Source organism: Fukomys damarensis, unplaced genomic scaffold (genome assembly GCF_012274545.1).
Source record: "Fukomys damarensis isolate Sample0158 unplaced genomic scaffold, DMR_v1.0_HiC HiC_scaffold_19, whole genome shotgun sequence".
NCBI lineage: Eukaryota > Metazoa > Chordata > Mammalia > Rodentia > Bathyergidae > Fukomys > Fukomys damarensis.
Window position 1 is genome coordinate 20,422,548 of NW_022900931.1, and position 18,381 is coordinate 20,440,928.

At 37.2% G+C, this 18,381-nt stretch overlaps 1 protein-coding gene across 1 annotated transcript in view; it reads right to left on the bottom strand.

Moving 5' to 3' along the window:
• Window positions 1-4,883: 4,883 nt before the first annotated feature.
• The window catches only part of Bcat1 (branched chain amino acid transaminase 1), a 70,478-nt gene continuing 56,980 nt past the window's right edge, over window positions 4,884-18,381 (bottom strand). The window contains exons 9-11 of the mRNA XM_010615261.2: window positions 16,656-16,796; window positions 15,071-15,145; window positions 4,884-9,039 (exon numbers count right to left, since the gene is read on the bottom strand). Coding sequence (XP_010613563.1) covers window positions 8,998-9,039; window positions 15,071-15,145; window positions 16,656-16,796 — 258 coding nt within the window. The 3' untranslated portion in view covers window positions 4,884-8,997. The remainder of the gene's footprint in view (window positions 9,040-15,070; window positions 15,146-16,655; window positions 16,797-18,381) is intronic.

Sequence of the window (18,381 nt, forward strand, 5' to 3'; positions counted from 1 at the left end):
AGCACTCGGGAGGCTGAGGCAGGAGGATCCCTGTGAGACCAGCCTGGGCTAAATAGTGAGTTCCAGGTCAGTCTCAACTACATAGTGAGACCCTGTCTCAAAAAAACAAAAAACAAAAAACAGGGGGCAGGGATAAGGGGAAAAAATGAGAACCAAGACCTGTAATGTAAAGGTACAAGATCCCAATAATGAATATGTAACTGTACTGTATACCTAAAATGTACCAATAAATTCAATGAGGAACCCCCACCAAAACAAACAAAAAAATAACACATGGATTCAAGAAGTTTGGAAGCTTTGAGTCATCTAGAAGCACATCTTTTATACCACCCAAATAATAAGCACATTTTTAATAGACACCCAACTAACAAGACTTAACATCTAAGTTGCATATTGTGCAGTTTATACAGTCCACTATTCCTGGGGGGAAAAAATCAAAAGAAAACAAAACATACAGTCCTCCGATGTATTTAAATTTGGCTTTATTCTAAAAGACAGGTATTTTTGAGATTATACATACAGTATTGGTCCTACTGGGGCTAAAAGAATCTATCACTGATGTTCTGTAGATGTCAATCACATACCTTTCACTTCCAAACTTTCTGGAGTTTATTTTATTCTAAATCTAGTTAACCACATATGGGTGTACGGTTATATCAAGGAAGTATTTCCATTAGGACAGAAAATGGGAAGAGGAAATCACGTCCCACTATTCTGTACAAAATTCAAGACAAGCCTACACTTTACTGATAAATTAATGACCAAAGGAAAGGATGATTTAGAAATGTCCCTTGTACTTCTTACTCCAATGTTTGAAGGGTAAGACATATTTCTGGTTTCAGGTCTTTTTTGGTGTGTTCAATCCTTTTCACTCTCTCAATGTCATTCTGGTCTAAAAATACCACAGTATGCTTATATCCCCTGACCAAAAGCCTTGGGAATCATAAAATGGTAATTAAGCACTACTATTCCATGCACACAACAATGACAATTGCATCAAGACGACACAAACAGGACTCCTTTTAAGTTGCTTTATTGATGACAGAAACTGCATAATTACAGATTTGACGAGGAACCAGCAAACAATAAAGAATGTGTCTGTTGCCAGCAAAATACAATTACTCCAGGTCCTTTAGACAAACAAATACAGAGTTCTTCACACCAGATGGCTCTTGGGCAACAAAGCCATTTCAGAATGTTTAATTGTGCTTCTACAAAACCTTCACACAATGAGGTAGTTTCTTTTGTCCACTGTATTCTCTGCATTCCTATTATTACACGGTAGCCAGCTTAAATCCTTTCCACACAACCTTTGAACAATTCTTCATGAAATCCAACCCTCCTTGACAAAGTGTTTTTATTTCCTTCTCCCCGCACTTTTTGTGGTCCTGGGGATCGATACCTACTTTTTCTTAAAGAGAATTTCAAGAATAACTACACAACTAGAGGAATATGGCAATCAGAGATTCTACAAATTCCTCAGTTAGACTGATCTTCTGTTCCTGTCTATACGCTCCAAATTGAAAACATTCTCAAACTACTTACATGCTTTCAGACACCCTATCAAATAGACAGAAATTCTTTGAAAACATGGGTCGGCTCCCGCTCTGTGTATTAGGCTCTCTTGGTGTACTGTGGGTCATTCATTGTTGCAGTCCCCAGCAGAATTTACAAATGCTGACAGGCTAGCTAGCTTATTAAGATTGTGATTCAAAATGAACTCTTGAAAGTATTCCTGCACTCTTGAAATACTCATGGATGATGCAGAAATTGAGAATATTTGCATTTTTAATCGAGAACGATTTCAATGACCATGAGAACCCAGTCTGGGAAAAATGACATGTTGCACATTTCAGGTAAAAGCTAAATAATATTCAATCAGTTTCTAAATCTGCTGACTTTCATCAAGCAAAGGGTGTGTGTGGTAAGTAGTTTTTCTAAGCAAAAATAGCCATAACCTACGTCTTGTCACTTATTTGGCTTCAAGAGGTTTCGTGAATCTTAGAATAAAATGGTTGAAGAAATGATACAATAGATCTTATAGACACTGCAATTATAAAGTCTCATCCAAACTGACAGCAATCTAAAATGGTATCTACCAAACACAATGGTCAGATAATAGGCCCAAGGCCATGGCCAAGTTCTAATATCCAATGGACTGGCCGCTAGTGTCAGCTACTTATCTGCAGTTGACACGTATTAAAGGCTGAAGATCTCAGTGCCTGGCAAAATATGGAAAAAGCACTTCTGGACAACACAGAAGTCTATTTGACGGCCCCATCATTCTTTCTCTGAAAACTTTGCTCATTCATGTTTTTCAATAATTCAATAATGGGCAACAAGGAACCTAACCACTGATACTGGATAGGCATAAAAAGCTGTCAATGAAACTGTAGTTCATCACTACAGCCTACATTAATTCTTGTCGTACCAATAGTGGATTACATTAGGCAACTTAGATTTTAAGTCTTCCTAGTTGGGTTTATCATGGTGTGAAAAATGTACCTCCTGACAAACTCGAGACTTCCAAATTTCTGGAATCTATGTTTTAAATAGCATTTTAATTGCCAAGCCTGAAATTCCATGCATTTATCCGAAAATATGTTTACACTGGGGGCTGAGGATTGAGCTCAGTGGCACCACGCTTGTCTTGCAAGTACAAGATCCTGAGTTTGATCCCCAGTACCAAAGAAAAAAAAATGTTTACATCTCTTTGATCCCTGCAAATTACGCACCCACAGACACTACCCTATTGAGATGTTTCATGATCAACTTCCCCAAATGAAATATGAGAAGTCTTTTATTATGTTCTGTATGCTAATGATGAAAAATAATTCGGTGTTTAATGATAACGCCAGTACAAATATAGGATTCTATGGGACACAATGAAAGCAGTCCTATGAGGGAAATTTATAGCAGTGAATGCCCACACTAGAAGTACAGAGTGAGCTCAAATGAACAACCTAATGCTGAATCTTAAGCTTCTAGAAAAAGAAGAGCAAGACAAACCCAAAGCTCATACAAGAAATTATAAAGATCAGAGCAGAAATCAATGCAATGGAGACTAAGAGAACAATACAAAAAAAAAAATCAATGAATTGAAGAGTTAGTTTATTTAAAGAATAAAAACTTGATAAACCCTTAGCCAACCTTATAAAAAAAAAAAAAAAAAGGAAAGAAAAGGCTCAAACATGCAATTAGGAATGAAAAAGGTGAAGTCACAACAGATCCAGCAGAAATCCAGAGGATCATCAATACCTAGTTTGAGAACCTGTACTCTAATAAAACGAAAAATATAGTAGAAATGGACCAATTTCTAGATACATAAGAATTACCAAAGTTGAACAAAGATATAAAAATTTTAAACACCCCAATTACAATCAGTGAAATTGAAAGCATAATTAAAAACTCAGGTCCTGATAGCTTTACTGCTGAATTCTACAAAACATTTAGAGAAGAACTACTGCCACTACTTTTGAAACTTTTCAGTGAAATTGAAAGAGAAGCAATACTTCCAAATTCATTCCTAGATGCAAGTGTTACTTTGACTCCAAAACCAGGCAAAGACCCAACCAAGAAAGACAACTACAGGCCAACAGAATACGTCACTGAACCAGAGAAAACAATCCAAAAATTCATTTGGAACCAAAAGAGACCTAGAATAGCAAAAGCCATTCTAGGCAACAGAGACATGGCAGGGGTATCACAATCCCCAACATGAAACTATACTACAAAACCCCTGTGATAAAAACAGCATGGTACTGGCAAAGAAACAGACCCAAGGATCAGTGGAATAGATTGGAGGATGCAGAAACAAATCCAGAAATACTCAGCTACCTCATCTTTGACAAATGAGCCAACCATCTTCACTGCAGGAAAGACAGCCTCTTTAATAAATGGTGCTGGAAAAACTGGATCTCAACTTGCCAAAGATTAAAACTAGACCCCTATATCTCTCACCATGCACTAAACTAAAATCTAAGTGGATTAAAGATCTAATATTAAAACAGAAACACTGAACTGCTGAAAGATAGGTAGAACTCTTGAAGGCACTGGCATAGGAAAAGACTTTATGAACAAATCCTCAGTAACATGGGAACCAGCACAAAGAATCAACTGGGATCTCCCCTTTTTAAAAAGCTTTTGTACACCAAGAGAAAATACCAACAGAGCTAAAAGACAACCTACAATGTGGGAAAAAATTTTAGCAGCTGCTCTTCAAAGGGCTACTTTCCAGAATATATAAAGAACTCAAAAAATTCAGAATTAAAAGAATCACACATAGTGATATGCTCACCCATGTTTATAGTGGCATAGTTTGTAACAGCTAAAACTTGGAAACTTGCTCATCAACTGGAGACTGGATAAAGAAGATGTGGTTCAGGGCCAGGGATTTAGCTCAGCCGTTCGGTGGCCTGCCTTGCAAGCACAAGGACCCGAGTTCAATCCCTGGCACCAAAAAAAAAAAAAAAAAAAAAAAAAAATGTGGTTCTTTTTATATAAAAAAAAAACTCAGCCATAGATTGAGAAACTACAGACATTTATAGCTAAATGGATGCACATTGAGGCCATACTCTTCAGTGAGATTAATAGGACACATGTGTAAATACCAACTAATTTCTCTGGTGTGATGAACTAAAAGTGTAAATAAGAATCAAAATGTATAACTGATATTGTGTAACAGAAAAAAATGTCTAAAGATGTAGGGGAAGTGGGAGGGGTAAGGGAAAGCTAAGAAGGGAAAAGAAAAAATAAGAGAAAAGGCAAAAAATGGAAGCAAAGTCACTGTAAATAGGGAAGGGTGGAGGGGGTGAAGAGAGGGCAGGGGAATGGAGAAAAAGTAACCAAGATAAGTCATGTAAAGGTAAAAGATCCCAAAGATGAATGTAACTGTATACCTAAAATGTACCAAAAAGAAAAAATGAAAAAAAAGAAAAGAATTACCATCTTCTATCTTTGCATTTGAAGGGGGTTTTGTGGAAATGACGGAAATCAATCTCTTTCCAATATTTAAAAGGCCTTTCTAATTAAAAACTTCAAACTGAAAAGTCATGGTTACATGAAAATTTTTTTCTAAGTACCTTGCAGTTAATACTTTAAACAGCTTGATTCATAATCAACATTTTCTAGAAAAATTCATTCTAGGATCACTGTCAGTATTATCTGGGCAGCAAGCACACAGAAATCTGCAGTATTCTGCAAGATGTTCCAGAACATTACTCCAAAAGAATGCAGACAACAAACATTCTACGTTGACAGCAAAGTCACAAACCAGGAGGTAATTCATGCCACACAACAGTGGATTAATAACCTTAAGTACTAACCTTACTGAGTAGTTTTACAGTAGAAATACAAACAGGAAAATTGTCCTTAATGAGATAAAATCTTCACTGTGATTTCTTGATATAAGAGATGTGCTCTGGCCTTCCTCTCTTTATTATCTTCACTGAATCTTTCACAAATACCACTATCTAAAATTAGTTCAAGTAATAGATTATAAACTTCATGAGGTAATGTTTACATATTTTCTGAAACTTTCTATCTTATTGCTGGTTGTGTAGGATACACTTTTGTGGGTGCTCAATCAACATTTGGCAAATGAATTATAATCTCCCTGATCTTTTTCCAGAATACATGTTACCCCTTTGCCTTATACCTAAATTAATTCTACTTGTAGCAAAACAAAGACACTGCCATTAAACATCTACTAAAATTACTTGTCAGCATTACTATTTTTCACAACTTTTTGCATATGCAGAGAAAAGGAAATCCACATTATAAGTAAGGGTTCTCTAAATGTATTTAGAAACCAGGACATGAAAGAGTTCTGACCCCTCACTAAGCTCTTCGTCTTGGTGCAGCTGATGAAATATTTATTACTCTAAATATTTCAGAAAATATCATGTGAACAAATGAAAGTGAATAAATGTCATCAAAGACATTTTTCCCAATTTTAAAAGAGTAAACCAAACATACACCTTTGAAAAGAAGCAGAACACCAGAGCATGAATGGGGCAGATAAAGAAATACGCTTGTTTTAGCAATTGTTTTCGTAGCAGAATTCCCCTAAAGCAGATTTGAAACTGTGGGTTTAGTAGAAAGTCTGTATAATCATATGAACTAGGATATACTTATCAATGGCCTTCAAATGCCCAAGAATGCAGAGATTTGAGGCAAGTAAGACCACATATTTAGGTACAATTATAAGGCGAAGAACTTTAACCTAGTGTAACACAGACCGCTCATGTCTTCAGGGGGCTGATGTTGCATGTCACCATATAGTTTATTTCTTAGAGCGATCTTTTGAGAAAAGTGTAAAAATGTGATTCCCTGACAAGGTTTCTCAGTCATTTATTTTTCTATGTTCCTTTTCCTTTTCCTTTTGAAAGCAAAGCCCACCTAGGTAATTATTCATTCCCACCAGCCTCACTGTACTAGAAAGCATGGTGCACATCCACCCCAGAACTTGATCCTCCTTGTACTGCGTCTAGAGTTGAATCCTTGACAAATGGCTGCCGCAACAACAACAACAACAACAACAACAACAAATATCTGGAAATCTTTTTAGGAAATGATCAGATTGTCTATAGCTGAACACTTCATTTTAAAAATCTTGGTTTTTACTCACATGTTTGAGAAAAGCTGACAAACTCAGTCTAAAATGTAAAAACTGGAAGAGAACATGCAAAATAAGTTAATTGTAATCATTTTGAGGGCCACCATTTGTTTATATTCATTCATATGTGAACTGCTGAATCTTATTTGATGAACACAATTACACATTAAATAATTATAGCCAATTATGCAAATATCAGCAACAGTATTAATTTGATCTTTTTGGGCAGAATAGCCTCACATGTTCCTAATGTTAAGACTATCTTATGCCTTAAATGATTGATTAGTGTTGTGATAACTAAGCCTTGAAGAATGGGTAATTGCCCAGTAATATAATGTGACTGTATTACTTCACTGCAATTAAACAAACGGTGCACAAGGAAAAAAGAGCAAATTTTCTTTAAAATCATTTTAACAAGTCAATACCAAGGTCAATTTCCTGTGTTATTACTTAAAAGAGAATGGCAGATAGATATGTTCCCTGTGTTAAGAGATGTCCAGCTTTTAAGATGTATATCCTTAGTCTCTGCTGAGTCTGGTTGAAAGAGTTCACCGTGCTCTCATATCTCATATTTTTATGAAAGAAATTGCATAAACATAATGTTCTCCAACTTTCACAATGGGCACACTAAATTTAGAAACACAAAGTATGAAATGTACTCGTGGCATACAAGTAATTTCCCTTTCTAATAGGAATCTGCCTCGTTTTTATGTACTACTTGATAGTTAAAATTACCTGGAAGTCCTGTTGAGACTGTTACATTAAGAATGAGATTAAAAGATTTAGGGAAGGCGAAAGGATCGCATCAGAACACTCCATGTTCTAAGTGCATCTTGGGCCTAAAAGAGAAGACTTGCCTAAGAGTTGAGATCACCAATTAAAGGCCTCCTAAAATATTTTTACTATTCCTTTTCATCTTAGCCTTCTTCAATTTTCACTTTACCTTTCCTGTCTTTAAAAAAAAAAAGCTACAGCAAAAAGTTCTGGAGAAGAATCAAAGCCCATTTGCTATGTGTTGTTAAATGCCTGAAGGAAAATTTTCTAGTGCATCAAACTTTTAGAATGTTTTCTTCCCTGCTCAGAAAAAGAGAATGAAATATGATCAGCAAGATGAAAGTTGTTAGGACTGAGGGAAACCAAAATACAACGTCTGTGAGTTGACCTTCCAAGGGTCAATGTTTTCCGTCCAGATTTCCCTGTCCCCTAGATAAACTAGGAAAGGATGCATCTTTAACTCATAGCTCCCAAACAAGGAAAACACCCTCTGTAATTGCTCCCCCTCCACCATAACCACATGTTCAATCAATCTTCATTCAAGAGAAAAGAGCACCTACAAAAACAAAGTGTAAAACCAGAATATCTCTGCTTCCTACTCGTCCCTCCGAATGATTTATTTTGCATTTGACACTTCACATTTGACACGTGTCATTTCCATTTGGTTGGTTCAGATATCATGAGTTCTCTCCAGGGCTCCTGCTTCAATTCCGAGAGTCTTCACTTGCTACGGCTCCGAGTACCTCTAATGCCTTCGGAGTCCATGGAAAATGAAGACATTATGAGGTAAGTATCACGCACTGTCAGAGTCCGTCACGACTGCAATAAAGAGGTTTCACAATACAGGAACACAGAAGGTGCACTTCTATAGAAGCTAAATGTCCACTCAGTGAGAACTCACAATGTGCCAGGCATCGGGCAAACAAAGATCTATAAGGCGTAAGACCTTCAGTCTTAGAGCAGCCTGATGAACAGCCAGGTGCAATACCTCGTGGAGAGGGCAATGGTGGACATGTTCAGGCTTTACGGATACACAAAGTGCTCTCAGAGCAGACTGTGAGGTCAGAGAGAAGGGAGGAGATACTTATCTTCAGATGGATTAAGGGCCTACGAAAACATGTGACACATACCAAGCATTTCAAGATCTTGATTTAAGAAAGAAAACAAAGCACTTTCTGAGTGTTTCTAAAAATATCGATGTGTCGCAAAGAACATTACTTATTGAATTTAGACAGCTCAGCCTCCAGACACACACGCAAGGATCATTTGGTTGAGGAGGCACGCATTCTACTGAAGAATCAACATTTTGGATCTGAGTGAAGTGTGAAGGGAGGCACTCAAATTACTGAGGAAAAGTCTACATTATATGGCTTATGTTATTATCTTTCTGATAAAAGGTAAAGCAAGCAACGATTCCCAAGTTTACAAAGCAACATCTAATGACTACAACATCTAATGATTTCTCTTGCACAAGAGAAAAAAACGAAATCACCCTGGAAACACAAATAAGACAAATTACATCAGATCAACTACTGAAAGGTTGCTTAAATCACGATCCGAGTGCAAGAGCCTCTTCCAGTAGTATACGGCTCATCTGCGGCTCTCATTCAGGAAACTACGATTGTCCAGTCGCTCTTTTCTTTTCCGTACTGTAACAAAAGCAAGAAAATATATTTTAGTATAAAAAGCTTACAGGGAAGGAATAGCTTTCATGCAGCCCAAAATACACCAAAGGCTCACTTTGTGTTTTGAACACTGAAAGCATAAAAATTCATACTCAAAATAAGATCAGGGAGAAAGAGCAGAGAAAGGTGAGCAGGAGGCAGAGACACCTTACAAAATGATGACACAAATCCTTAGGGAGATCTAGAAACAGCCAAGTACCTCGGAAGACCCAAATTCATAGCTGGCTGAGCATGGCGGTGCATGCCTGTAATTCCAGCACCTGGGAGGCTGAGGTAGAAAGATCTAGAGCTCAAGGGCAACCAGGACGGACCACATACTGTAATGAGACCCTGTCTCAAAAAAACCTAAAACCAAACCGAACTAAGCAAAAGCAACAACAGAAAAGACCAAACTCACAGGTGGAGTTGTCCCTTCATGCAATATTTAAGTAAATAACTTTCGAATCACTATTCTGTATTTTGCTTCTGCTTTCACAGTGAGTTAAACTGTTTACCCGTGGGTCTGTTTTCTGCAGAGAAGTGCTGCTCAGAGTGCATTCCCCACACAACCTGAATCAGCAACTCCTGGCAACATGAGAGAAATGGAAATTCCCAGGCTCCCTCTCAGATTTATGCGATCAGAAACTTTTGGGATGGGTCCTAGTAATCTCCAAGTCCACAAGCACTTCCAGGTAATTCTAACACATGCTCAAGGGCATGGGGCATTTTATCTTTGTGCCCCAAAATATTAAACTGACCATTCTTCTAGGTTCCTTTTTCCCCCCGTGGTACTAGGGATTGACCCCAGGGTCACACTGAGCTATATCCGCATCCCTTTTTAAATTTTGAGATGGGTCTCAGTAAGTCATTAAATTACCCAAGGTGCAATCCTTCTGCCTCAACCTCCAAGGGTGCTGTAGATATAGGTGTGTGCACAATGCCCTGCTGTCCCTGGGCATCTTAACAGGACTTATGGCCTCTAAGTCAGTTTTTGGTGCTGTTGGCATCCCAATTTTTCTTACTCCTTCAAAAATTCTGTTATCTTAATCTCAATTTGGTCATTCAGTAGCATATGATTTGCTTTGAAAAGAAAACTGAATTTTAATCCTTGAAACTATTAATGAAACAAAATATTCTACACAGGCAACTGAAAGCTAGTTCTGTAGTCAAGTCATGCAACAAACAATGGTGTTTAAAAACACTCTCACCCTTGGAGCAATTATGCACACCAGCTCCACTGCCCTGGGAACTCAATAGACTTGTTACTTCCTTTAATCCTCGGAGGAGTCTTAATGACTACCTGGCCTATTCTGTCTCTGCTTCCTGGCTTGAGATGTAACCACTTGCTGACATGCATCTCATCATGGCATCTGCCTCTGAGGGGCTGAACCAACCAGGCCTACTGACCTTGGACAGTGAACCTCTAGAACTGTGAGCTGAAATAAACCTTTTCTCTTTATAAAGTTAGCTGCCTCCGGCATTTCATTTTACTAACATGAAACTGACTAATACAACATTATTCAAGATATTCCTCCTGTCTTGTCTTAGAATGTGTTATATACCAAAGCAATGTTTTTTGTTGTTTCTGTATTTTCTTGGCATCTTGGCTATCCATTCCTTTATTTTCTCTTAAGAAACATTAATACCTGTGTACTCTGCCCTCAACCTTGTAATGAACCCCAGGGAGATAAAGAGGAGATAAACAATTCCAACATTTCAACAGCCCTAGAAAAGAGACAAGAGTGTGACTAATTATAACACACTTTAAGGATCTAAGACAGCGGTGGCAAACCTATGATACCTGTGCTGTAGCATGCTGGCTGTATTATTGATTTTTTTTTTTTTTTTTTTTTTTTTTTTGGTGCTGGGGATTGAACTTTGGTCCTTGCTCTTGCAAGGTGGTGGAACCACTGAGGCAGATCTCCGGCCCTGTCTGTATTAATGAAAGCTCTAAAAGTTTGCCATCATTGTTTTAAGATTATAATCCCCAGCTCTTTGAAAAGTGGAGGAAGGTAAAAGCATGTAAGTGGGCTAGTGTATCTGGACACTGGAAAGCACTAGTGTTCCAGAGAGTCGTGGAAGAATATAAGTGTTGGAGGATAACCAAGACTTATTATCAGGTGATGGAACCAGAAGGTACAGCCAAGGCAAGTGGCATCAGATAGCAGGACACACTGGGAGAACTGCAAACAGCAGGAGTAAGGGTGAATAAGAGCATGAGTAACTAGGACAGCAAACAGAAGTGAGAGAGAAAAATAACACAGACAACAAGCCTAATAGTCTCCAAGTTTCACTTTGGTTAAATACAAAAAAAAGACGTTTTTCTTTGTTACTTAAACAAAGAAAAAAAAATGTTCATTGGAAATGTTCCCCTCCTAGGAATTATTTGAAGAGTAATCTAAGACCCAGGGAGCTATATGGATAATTAGCTAAATGGGATGAATACTTAACCTCAGAGAATCTCACTCAAATACAGAAGTTAAAACGAAAGGCAAATTTGTGGTTAAGAAGAATTTTTCCTCTGGGCTATACTGGCAAGAAACTTGAATTTTTTTTTTTTTAAGGATTGTTGTTCCTTTCTTCTTCAATTTACCAGAGTACTTTGTAGGAAACACTCATGTTTCCATGTAATGCCAAAAGAGATCAAATGTAAAACGTGATGCAATGCTACGCTTTTTCCTCAGTAATTACTGAAATTATTTTTCTTGGAATTGGACAACCTTGTACTTGGCTGACAGCACCGAATCACCATCTTATAAGAGGATAATTTTGAGACTTTAGGTCCCACACACCCAGCCACAAAATATCTGAAGATGAAAGTGGTTTTAGATTATGAATGGATGGTCTTTTGTTAATGAACAGTTTGGAGCAGATGTGATACTTATGGTTTGTGGTTAATTCAGAACCACTGCATTATCTGTGTCCTGAGATGATAACCCTTTACACCTTTATCCAGTACGGGATCTAGATGCATCATTAGACTTTAGTGTTACTACCACTATACTTCACTACCTAGAATCAAAACGAATCATTCATTTCTGAGCCACAGCAGTAAAGTTAGAGGGAAAAGTTCAATTTTTTTCCCTCACATCTTCCTTCATCTATGTTTTACGTTTAAACTTTTTCACACGGGCTGACATCTGTATTGAGTGTCTTTGTCAACCTTCCTCTGTATCAGGGTGCTTTGGCTTTTGTTTGTCTTTTTCACAGTGATGGCCTAGAGCAGCCTCAGGTACAATGTTTGTGCTCCCCACATCCATTCGCTGAATGAGTCATTCAAGAACATTTGTCTTTAGTCACATTCTTCTGCTCCCATCATGGTACTTTAAACAACATGTGCTTTCTGAGAACTTTGGTAACAGCTTTCCAACTTGCTGTGAGACTGCGTTCTGGCTTCGCTTTTATTCCTGCTTTTGGATCCTAATGCATGTTTGTGACCAGCTTAATGTTGATGAGTCCTATTTCTGCTTCTGATTCCTAGCAATTCCTTTCTTACACAAAGACTCATGATTATGTCCTTATATCCGCTGAACACCTCTGCTGAGGTCTTCTAACTGCAAATTCAATAGTTTCACTTTTCTTTTACTTGGTGACTAATTTTCTGTCAAGGCTTCACAATCCAATCAACTAAGTTTGAATTTTCTTACTTCATACAATCTATAAGAGGTACCCCTGAATCCCATTTTGTGTAGTAATGCTACAATATATACAATTTTTTTTAAGTTAAAAAAATTATTTTTCTTTATTTTTTGGAGTCAGGGTTTCATGGTACGCATGCTGGGATTATAGGTGTGTTCCACCACACCTTGATTAAAATGTACAACTTATTCAAGAAAAATTTCTAAAGCAATCTTTCTTCTGACTTATGACCACCCATCTTCCCCCTTAAAAAAAAAACCCTCTAAAATCTTGAGAAAAGGCTTTCACACAGCCTAGTCAATTATATCTCTTTGAATTCTATTTTTTTTTAATCTGAGCAAAATCATAATAATTATTTTCATCAGATTTACTCAGGAACCCTGACAAAAATAAAGATGTCTGAATATCCAGGCAGGAATTTTGTTTGCTATCTTTCAAATTACTTATGTTTCTATATACAGAAGTAGAAAATAGCTCTGAGTGCCATTTTGCTTTTTTTCTGATATGAAGGTACTCCTTTTAGCTTACAGAAAATCTTACAGAAGAAAACCTGTACTGAAGAGAAATAAGGTTGCTCACTGATTCAAAAACCGTAAGCACCCAGGCATAGGGGCACATACTGAGTCCCAGCACCATGGGAGGCTGAGACAGGAGGACTGAAGTTTGAGCCCAGCTCAGGCAATTTAGCAAGATGCTGTCACAAAGTAAAACAATTTTAAAGAGATAGGGCTGGGGCCGGGGATTTAGCTCAGTGGTTCTGCCACCTGCCTCGCAAGCACAAGGTCCCGGGTTTGATGCCCCATACCAAAAAAAAAAAAAAAAAGAAGATAAGGTTGTAGCTCAGAAAGTTCTGGGTTCCATCTCCAGTACCACAAAAAAACAAAACAAAGACCATAACCATTCTTTTCTTTTACCAACAGTACTAAAACTTTTCCATAAAAGTTTCTATGTAGGACTTAAAAGAATACTGGTTCTCCAAGCCAGGCGTGGTGGTGCACGCCTATAATCCCAGTACTCTGGAGGCTGAGTCAGGAGGATCACTGAGAGTTCAAAACCAGCCTGGGCTACATTGTGAGTTCCAGGTCAGTCTCAACGACACAGTGAGACCCTGTCTCAAAAAAAAATAAAAATAAAAATAAAAAAACCAAAAGAATACTGGTTCTGTAACAATCCAAGAACCTCAATTACTTTCTAGAGACCAGATGCATTCGCATACAAGTGTAATTTTTGCTTAGTTTTATGACTCAATACCGACTGACATCACTATATTTGTCTTTTGAAAATGAGTCTCAGCCAGACCTTCGATATGTTCTACAGTGGGCAATGAAGTTATCTGGGCCCAACAAAATCCTCCAGAAACTTGTAAAATACTTGCAGTCTTTTCTGTGGATGGCCTGGAATGATCTGGTATGTGCTTAACCACCTGATGAGACATTACTGCAGGTGGATGTGCAGAAAAAAATAGGAAAAACAAAGTTAACAGTATAAAAAAAAAAAAACCCTAAACATCCTTTGATTCATTGTAGGGATTTATCCATGGAAATGATCCAGTATGGCCTGTTCCTAACAGTGAAAAAAAAAATCACTCACAGGGTCAGGGATTTAGCTCAGTGTTTCCGCCACCTGCCTTGCAAGTGCAAGGTCTCCAGTTTGATCCCCGGTACCCCCCACAAAAAAAAAATCACTCACAAATTCTTGCTTTAAACATTTATGGTACATCAACATGATGGAATTCAATTGAATTTTATAAGTGATATGGAGAAAATTGGTTATTGAGATGAAAAAAAAGTTAAGGGTTTATTTAATATGTAAAAGAAGCAGGGAACAAAATTATGTATGATATGAATCCACTTTTCTGGGGAAAATAGCCAGCTGGAAGTATTAATGTTATGAAATATTGAAAGTGTAGACATTTCAAATTAACAGTAGTTAATATCTCAGGGTTAGAATCACAGGTAATTATTTTCTGCCTGGGTTTCCCTCTACTTTCAAGGTTTTTACAGCAAAAATGTTGCATTTTTTAATGAGATTTCCAAATGTTATAATCTGGACTCCCTGGAAAGATTTTTTTCTCTTTGCTATGTAAAACATGTACCTTCTTTTTCATTTTGGCTTTGTTCAGGACCATGCACAGTATCAGGAGTAGCACCCTTAAAGTTACTAATCTCAGACATAAAATGTACTCTCTTCTCTCCATGGAAATACAATATGGTTCTAAGCCCCCAATGGAATAAGGTGGTATTTTCTTGTCTTTTTTCTTTTTTTTTTTGTTTGGTGTTAGGACAAAACAAGGGTCCTCTGCATACGATGCACATATTCTCCTTCTGAGCTATAACCCCAGGCCCTAGGTAGTGTTTAAAAAGAAAAAAGTCTTTACCTGGATATCACTCAATTTGTCCAAGATACGCTTTGCAAGCTTAGACCCACTCTCCATTGTTGGAATATGCATCATCTATAAAAGAAAATGAGATAATTTGGGAATATTCACCATGTAGTGATGAGAGAACACATGTGCCAATTTAATCCATTAAGGCAGTTCCACTTAAATGAGAAACAGCACTATAACCTATTTACTATGCACACTACTGGCTTACTCCAAAGATTCTTTTCTGCTCTGAACTGGAATGAATCCCAGCCAATGACAGGTTGTTCACTACCTATGTAGGACAAAAATGGTTTACATTTCAGTCATCAGGCTGATCTGAAGAATCAAGGAGAAAGGGGACTCTAAAATAATGACAAAATGAAATTTTCTTCCCCCAAATCTGAGACTCTGGACAGCTAAATAAACTCATGGCTGAAAGAGACTCCATGCCCCAAATCCTATCTGTGTCATGTCCATTCATGCTTGCTGGCTTGCGGTCTTTAGATAATTTGATTTTAGTGTAGTCTGTGCTCTCAAACACTTATTATGCCATTTAATATAATAGGATAATGAGATGTACATTTTGGCTCTAAATGTCTAAAACAGAACCATTAAAATGCTGTATGTTAATCTTTAAGAACTTATTTCTAGAGGTGAAACAATAATGGAATGTTTAAAATATCTGACGTAATGACAACTTTAGATAATAAAGGAGGCAGATAACAACGGAGATACTATCATAATAAGATACTAGCATTAAAACAGAGTAGACCTGTGAAACAATCAGTTGGTAGATGGGATTATGTCAGGAGCCATCCCTTAAAACAAATTTTAAAACCTGAAGCAATGAACCAGTAGAATAATTAATCTGATCAGCTGAAGGAAAACTGTAACACAGAGCTTAAAAACTAGTGGACTTTATATTTCATGTGACTCATTTTAGCTAATTCATCTTCCCACAAGACTTTAAGCAATAAAGGTAGATGCTGATGTTAATTCTAAGTACCAGAAATTGGCTGTTACAGGGAAAGCCAAAAATTGACATTTAACTGAAATACAGCACATTTAAAATCAGAGTAACTAAGAGAGGAACATGTTTTCCAACGAAAACGCTGAATTTCTTTTGCAATGTTTTAGAAAATATCAGTTTTGCCCAATGAAAAATATTTTTACAGTGGTCTACTTAATAATAATAACGAATAATAATAATAAATGAAAGAGCTGACCATTCAAATGCACTTTCCAAAATAATTTGCCATTCCTAATCGTGTACTTTGGAAGTACTTTTGGAAATCACCAAAACTGAAATCTAACCACTGACACAGCTCCAATCCCTAAACTGAGGTAAAGCAAACATGACACGAAACATAACCTTGAGCTCCTTTCGGGTTTGATCTTACTTGAAATCCCTGTAAAGATCGGAGTTGTACACCAATATAGGCTCGTCCGGACAAACTGTCCAAATAGATGTAATGCCACGCTGTAAGACAAATCTGTGCATCCTGGGTCCAAGGAGAATTTCATCCACACATTATAAAAATTAATTCAATGAAAGTTAAATGTTTGGAAGTGGCAGGAAATGAACTATTTGTCTCACCTGGTCCTTGTACAGTATGTCAGAAATTGGGCAGACAATGCAGGCTGTCCCAGAGCCGAACATCTCCCTCACTCTGTTCCCCTCCAGGGCACTGGTCAGGTCACCCATGGTGAGGTACCTCTCCGACACCTTAAATTCATCCTGTTAGGAATATTAAAAAAAAAAAAAAAAAGCAACACTTATCTTTTTACTTTCTAACTGAACCCAGATAATGTCATAATCCTTTGAGGGAGAGCCAAAAAGGGCAAACCATCCTATTTATAAATGTACTGAGGCATTAAGCATCCTACTAAGCAGCCAAGGTCACAGCATGTGTAAATGAAATCACGGAATATAAAATATATGATTATCACCACGAGATACATAGTGTATCTTCATGTACGCTTGCTTATTGGATTTTAGTGCTGCCATGGACAGTCTCATAAGTTGACTCATTCCGCGTGCTACTTAATTAAGGCATGCTCCACATATTTTATCATAAAGAAAAATAGCGTATTACAGCACATATTAGAGTCACAGCTACCATTTACCAGGTACCCACCACATACCAGTATCTTCAATCCTGCAGGAAAGTACAAACTCTCTTTTTACTGATGAGGAAACTAAGGGGCACTGCCAAGGCCACACAGCTAATAAATGGCAAAAACTGGGTTTGAACCTAGGTCTGATCTGATTTGTTTCAAAATGTGTTCTTTTTGGTACCCAGATCAAACTCAGGACCTTGAGCTTGCAAGGTAGGTGGCAGCACCACTGAGCTAAATTCCAGGCTGTGGTCCTCTTTCTAGTATGCCTTTTAGGGGCTGAAAAACAGACTGAGTTCAAATATCTGAAATATTCATTATTTTAAAAATTGAATGTATATTTGGACTTTACTTTAAAAATTGCAGATGTAATTTTTTCTTTCCAGATTAAGTGACAAGGTGACTTTATAATGACAATCCTCTTCTCTCTCTTTTAGAATCAGATTAAGTTGAATTTCATCAGGGAATAAGCGGTATAAAATATGTGATATATATGTAATAGGTGGTATAATCTGTGTGAATATTTTATTTGCACAAGGATAGAAAATAGGAAAAAAAATCAGGTGCCTTTAATCTGTTTAATACTTATTCAATCTTTAAGTCTCATTTTTTACCTTAGGGATTAAAGTTCAATGTTTTGTCAACAGGCTATTTGATTAAGGACAATAAAGAATGGATGTGTTGAAAGAAAAATAAGATGGAAGTGGTTTTTATGATCTACAAACCCACAATATATAAAAATGGAAATCAAAGCCCTTGGCCAGATTCAAAATATTAGAACAATGTACCATGCTGTAGATTTGGAAGGACAGGAAAATACGTCTGCAATTACAAATATGGTTCTTCCGAAGTTTCAATTTCTTTCATTCTGTAATTGCAACTATGTGTTCGGAGGTAAATAAGTAAGTTCCAGAAGCCCAGCCAATTTTACTGAAAATAAGCTGAGTTCTGTGTTCTGGAAAAGAAAAAACCTCTGTTGTAAATGAGCAGAATTGTTTTTATTCTGTTCACCCTTACTTATCTTTGGACAATTTCCCCTGTCTGACAAGTAGTGGTAACCCCCCACATGCCTCTTGGCATTTTATGTCTCACTGTCTTAAAATAGCTTTTAAAATAAATTACAGCTAAGGAGTCAAGAAAAACTTCCTCTATAATAACCTATTTTTCATGCTAGCAAATCATTAGTGTGGGAAAGCATTTCCACT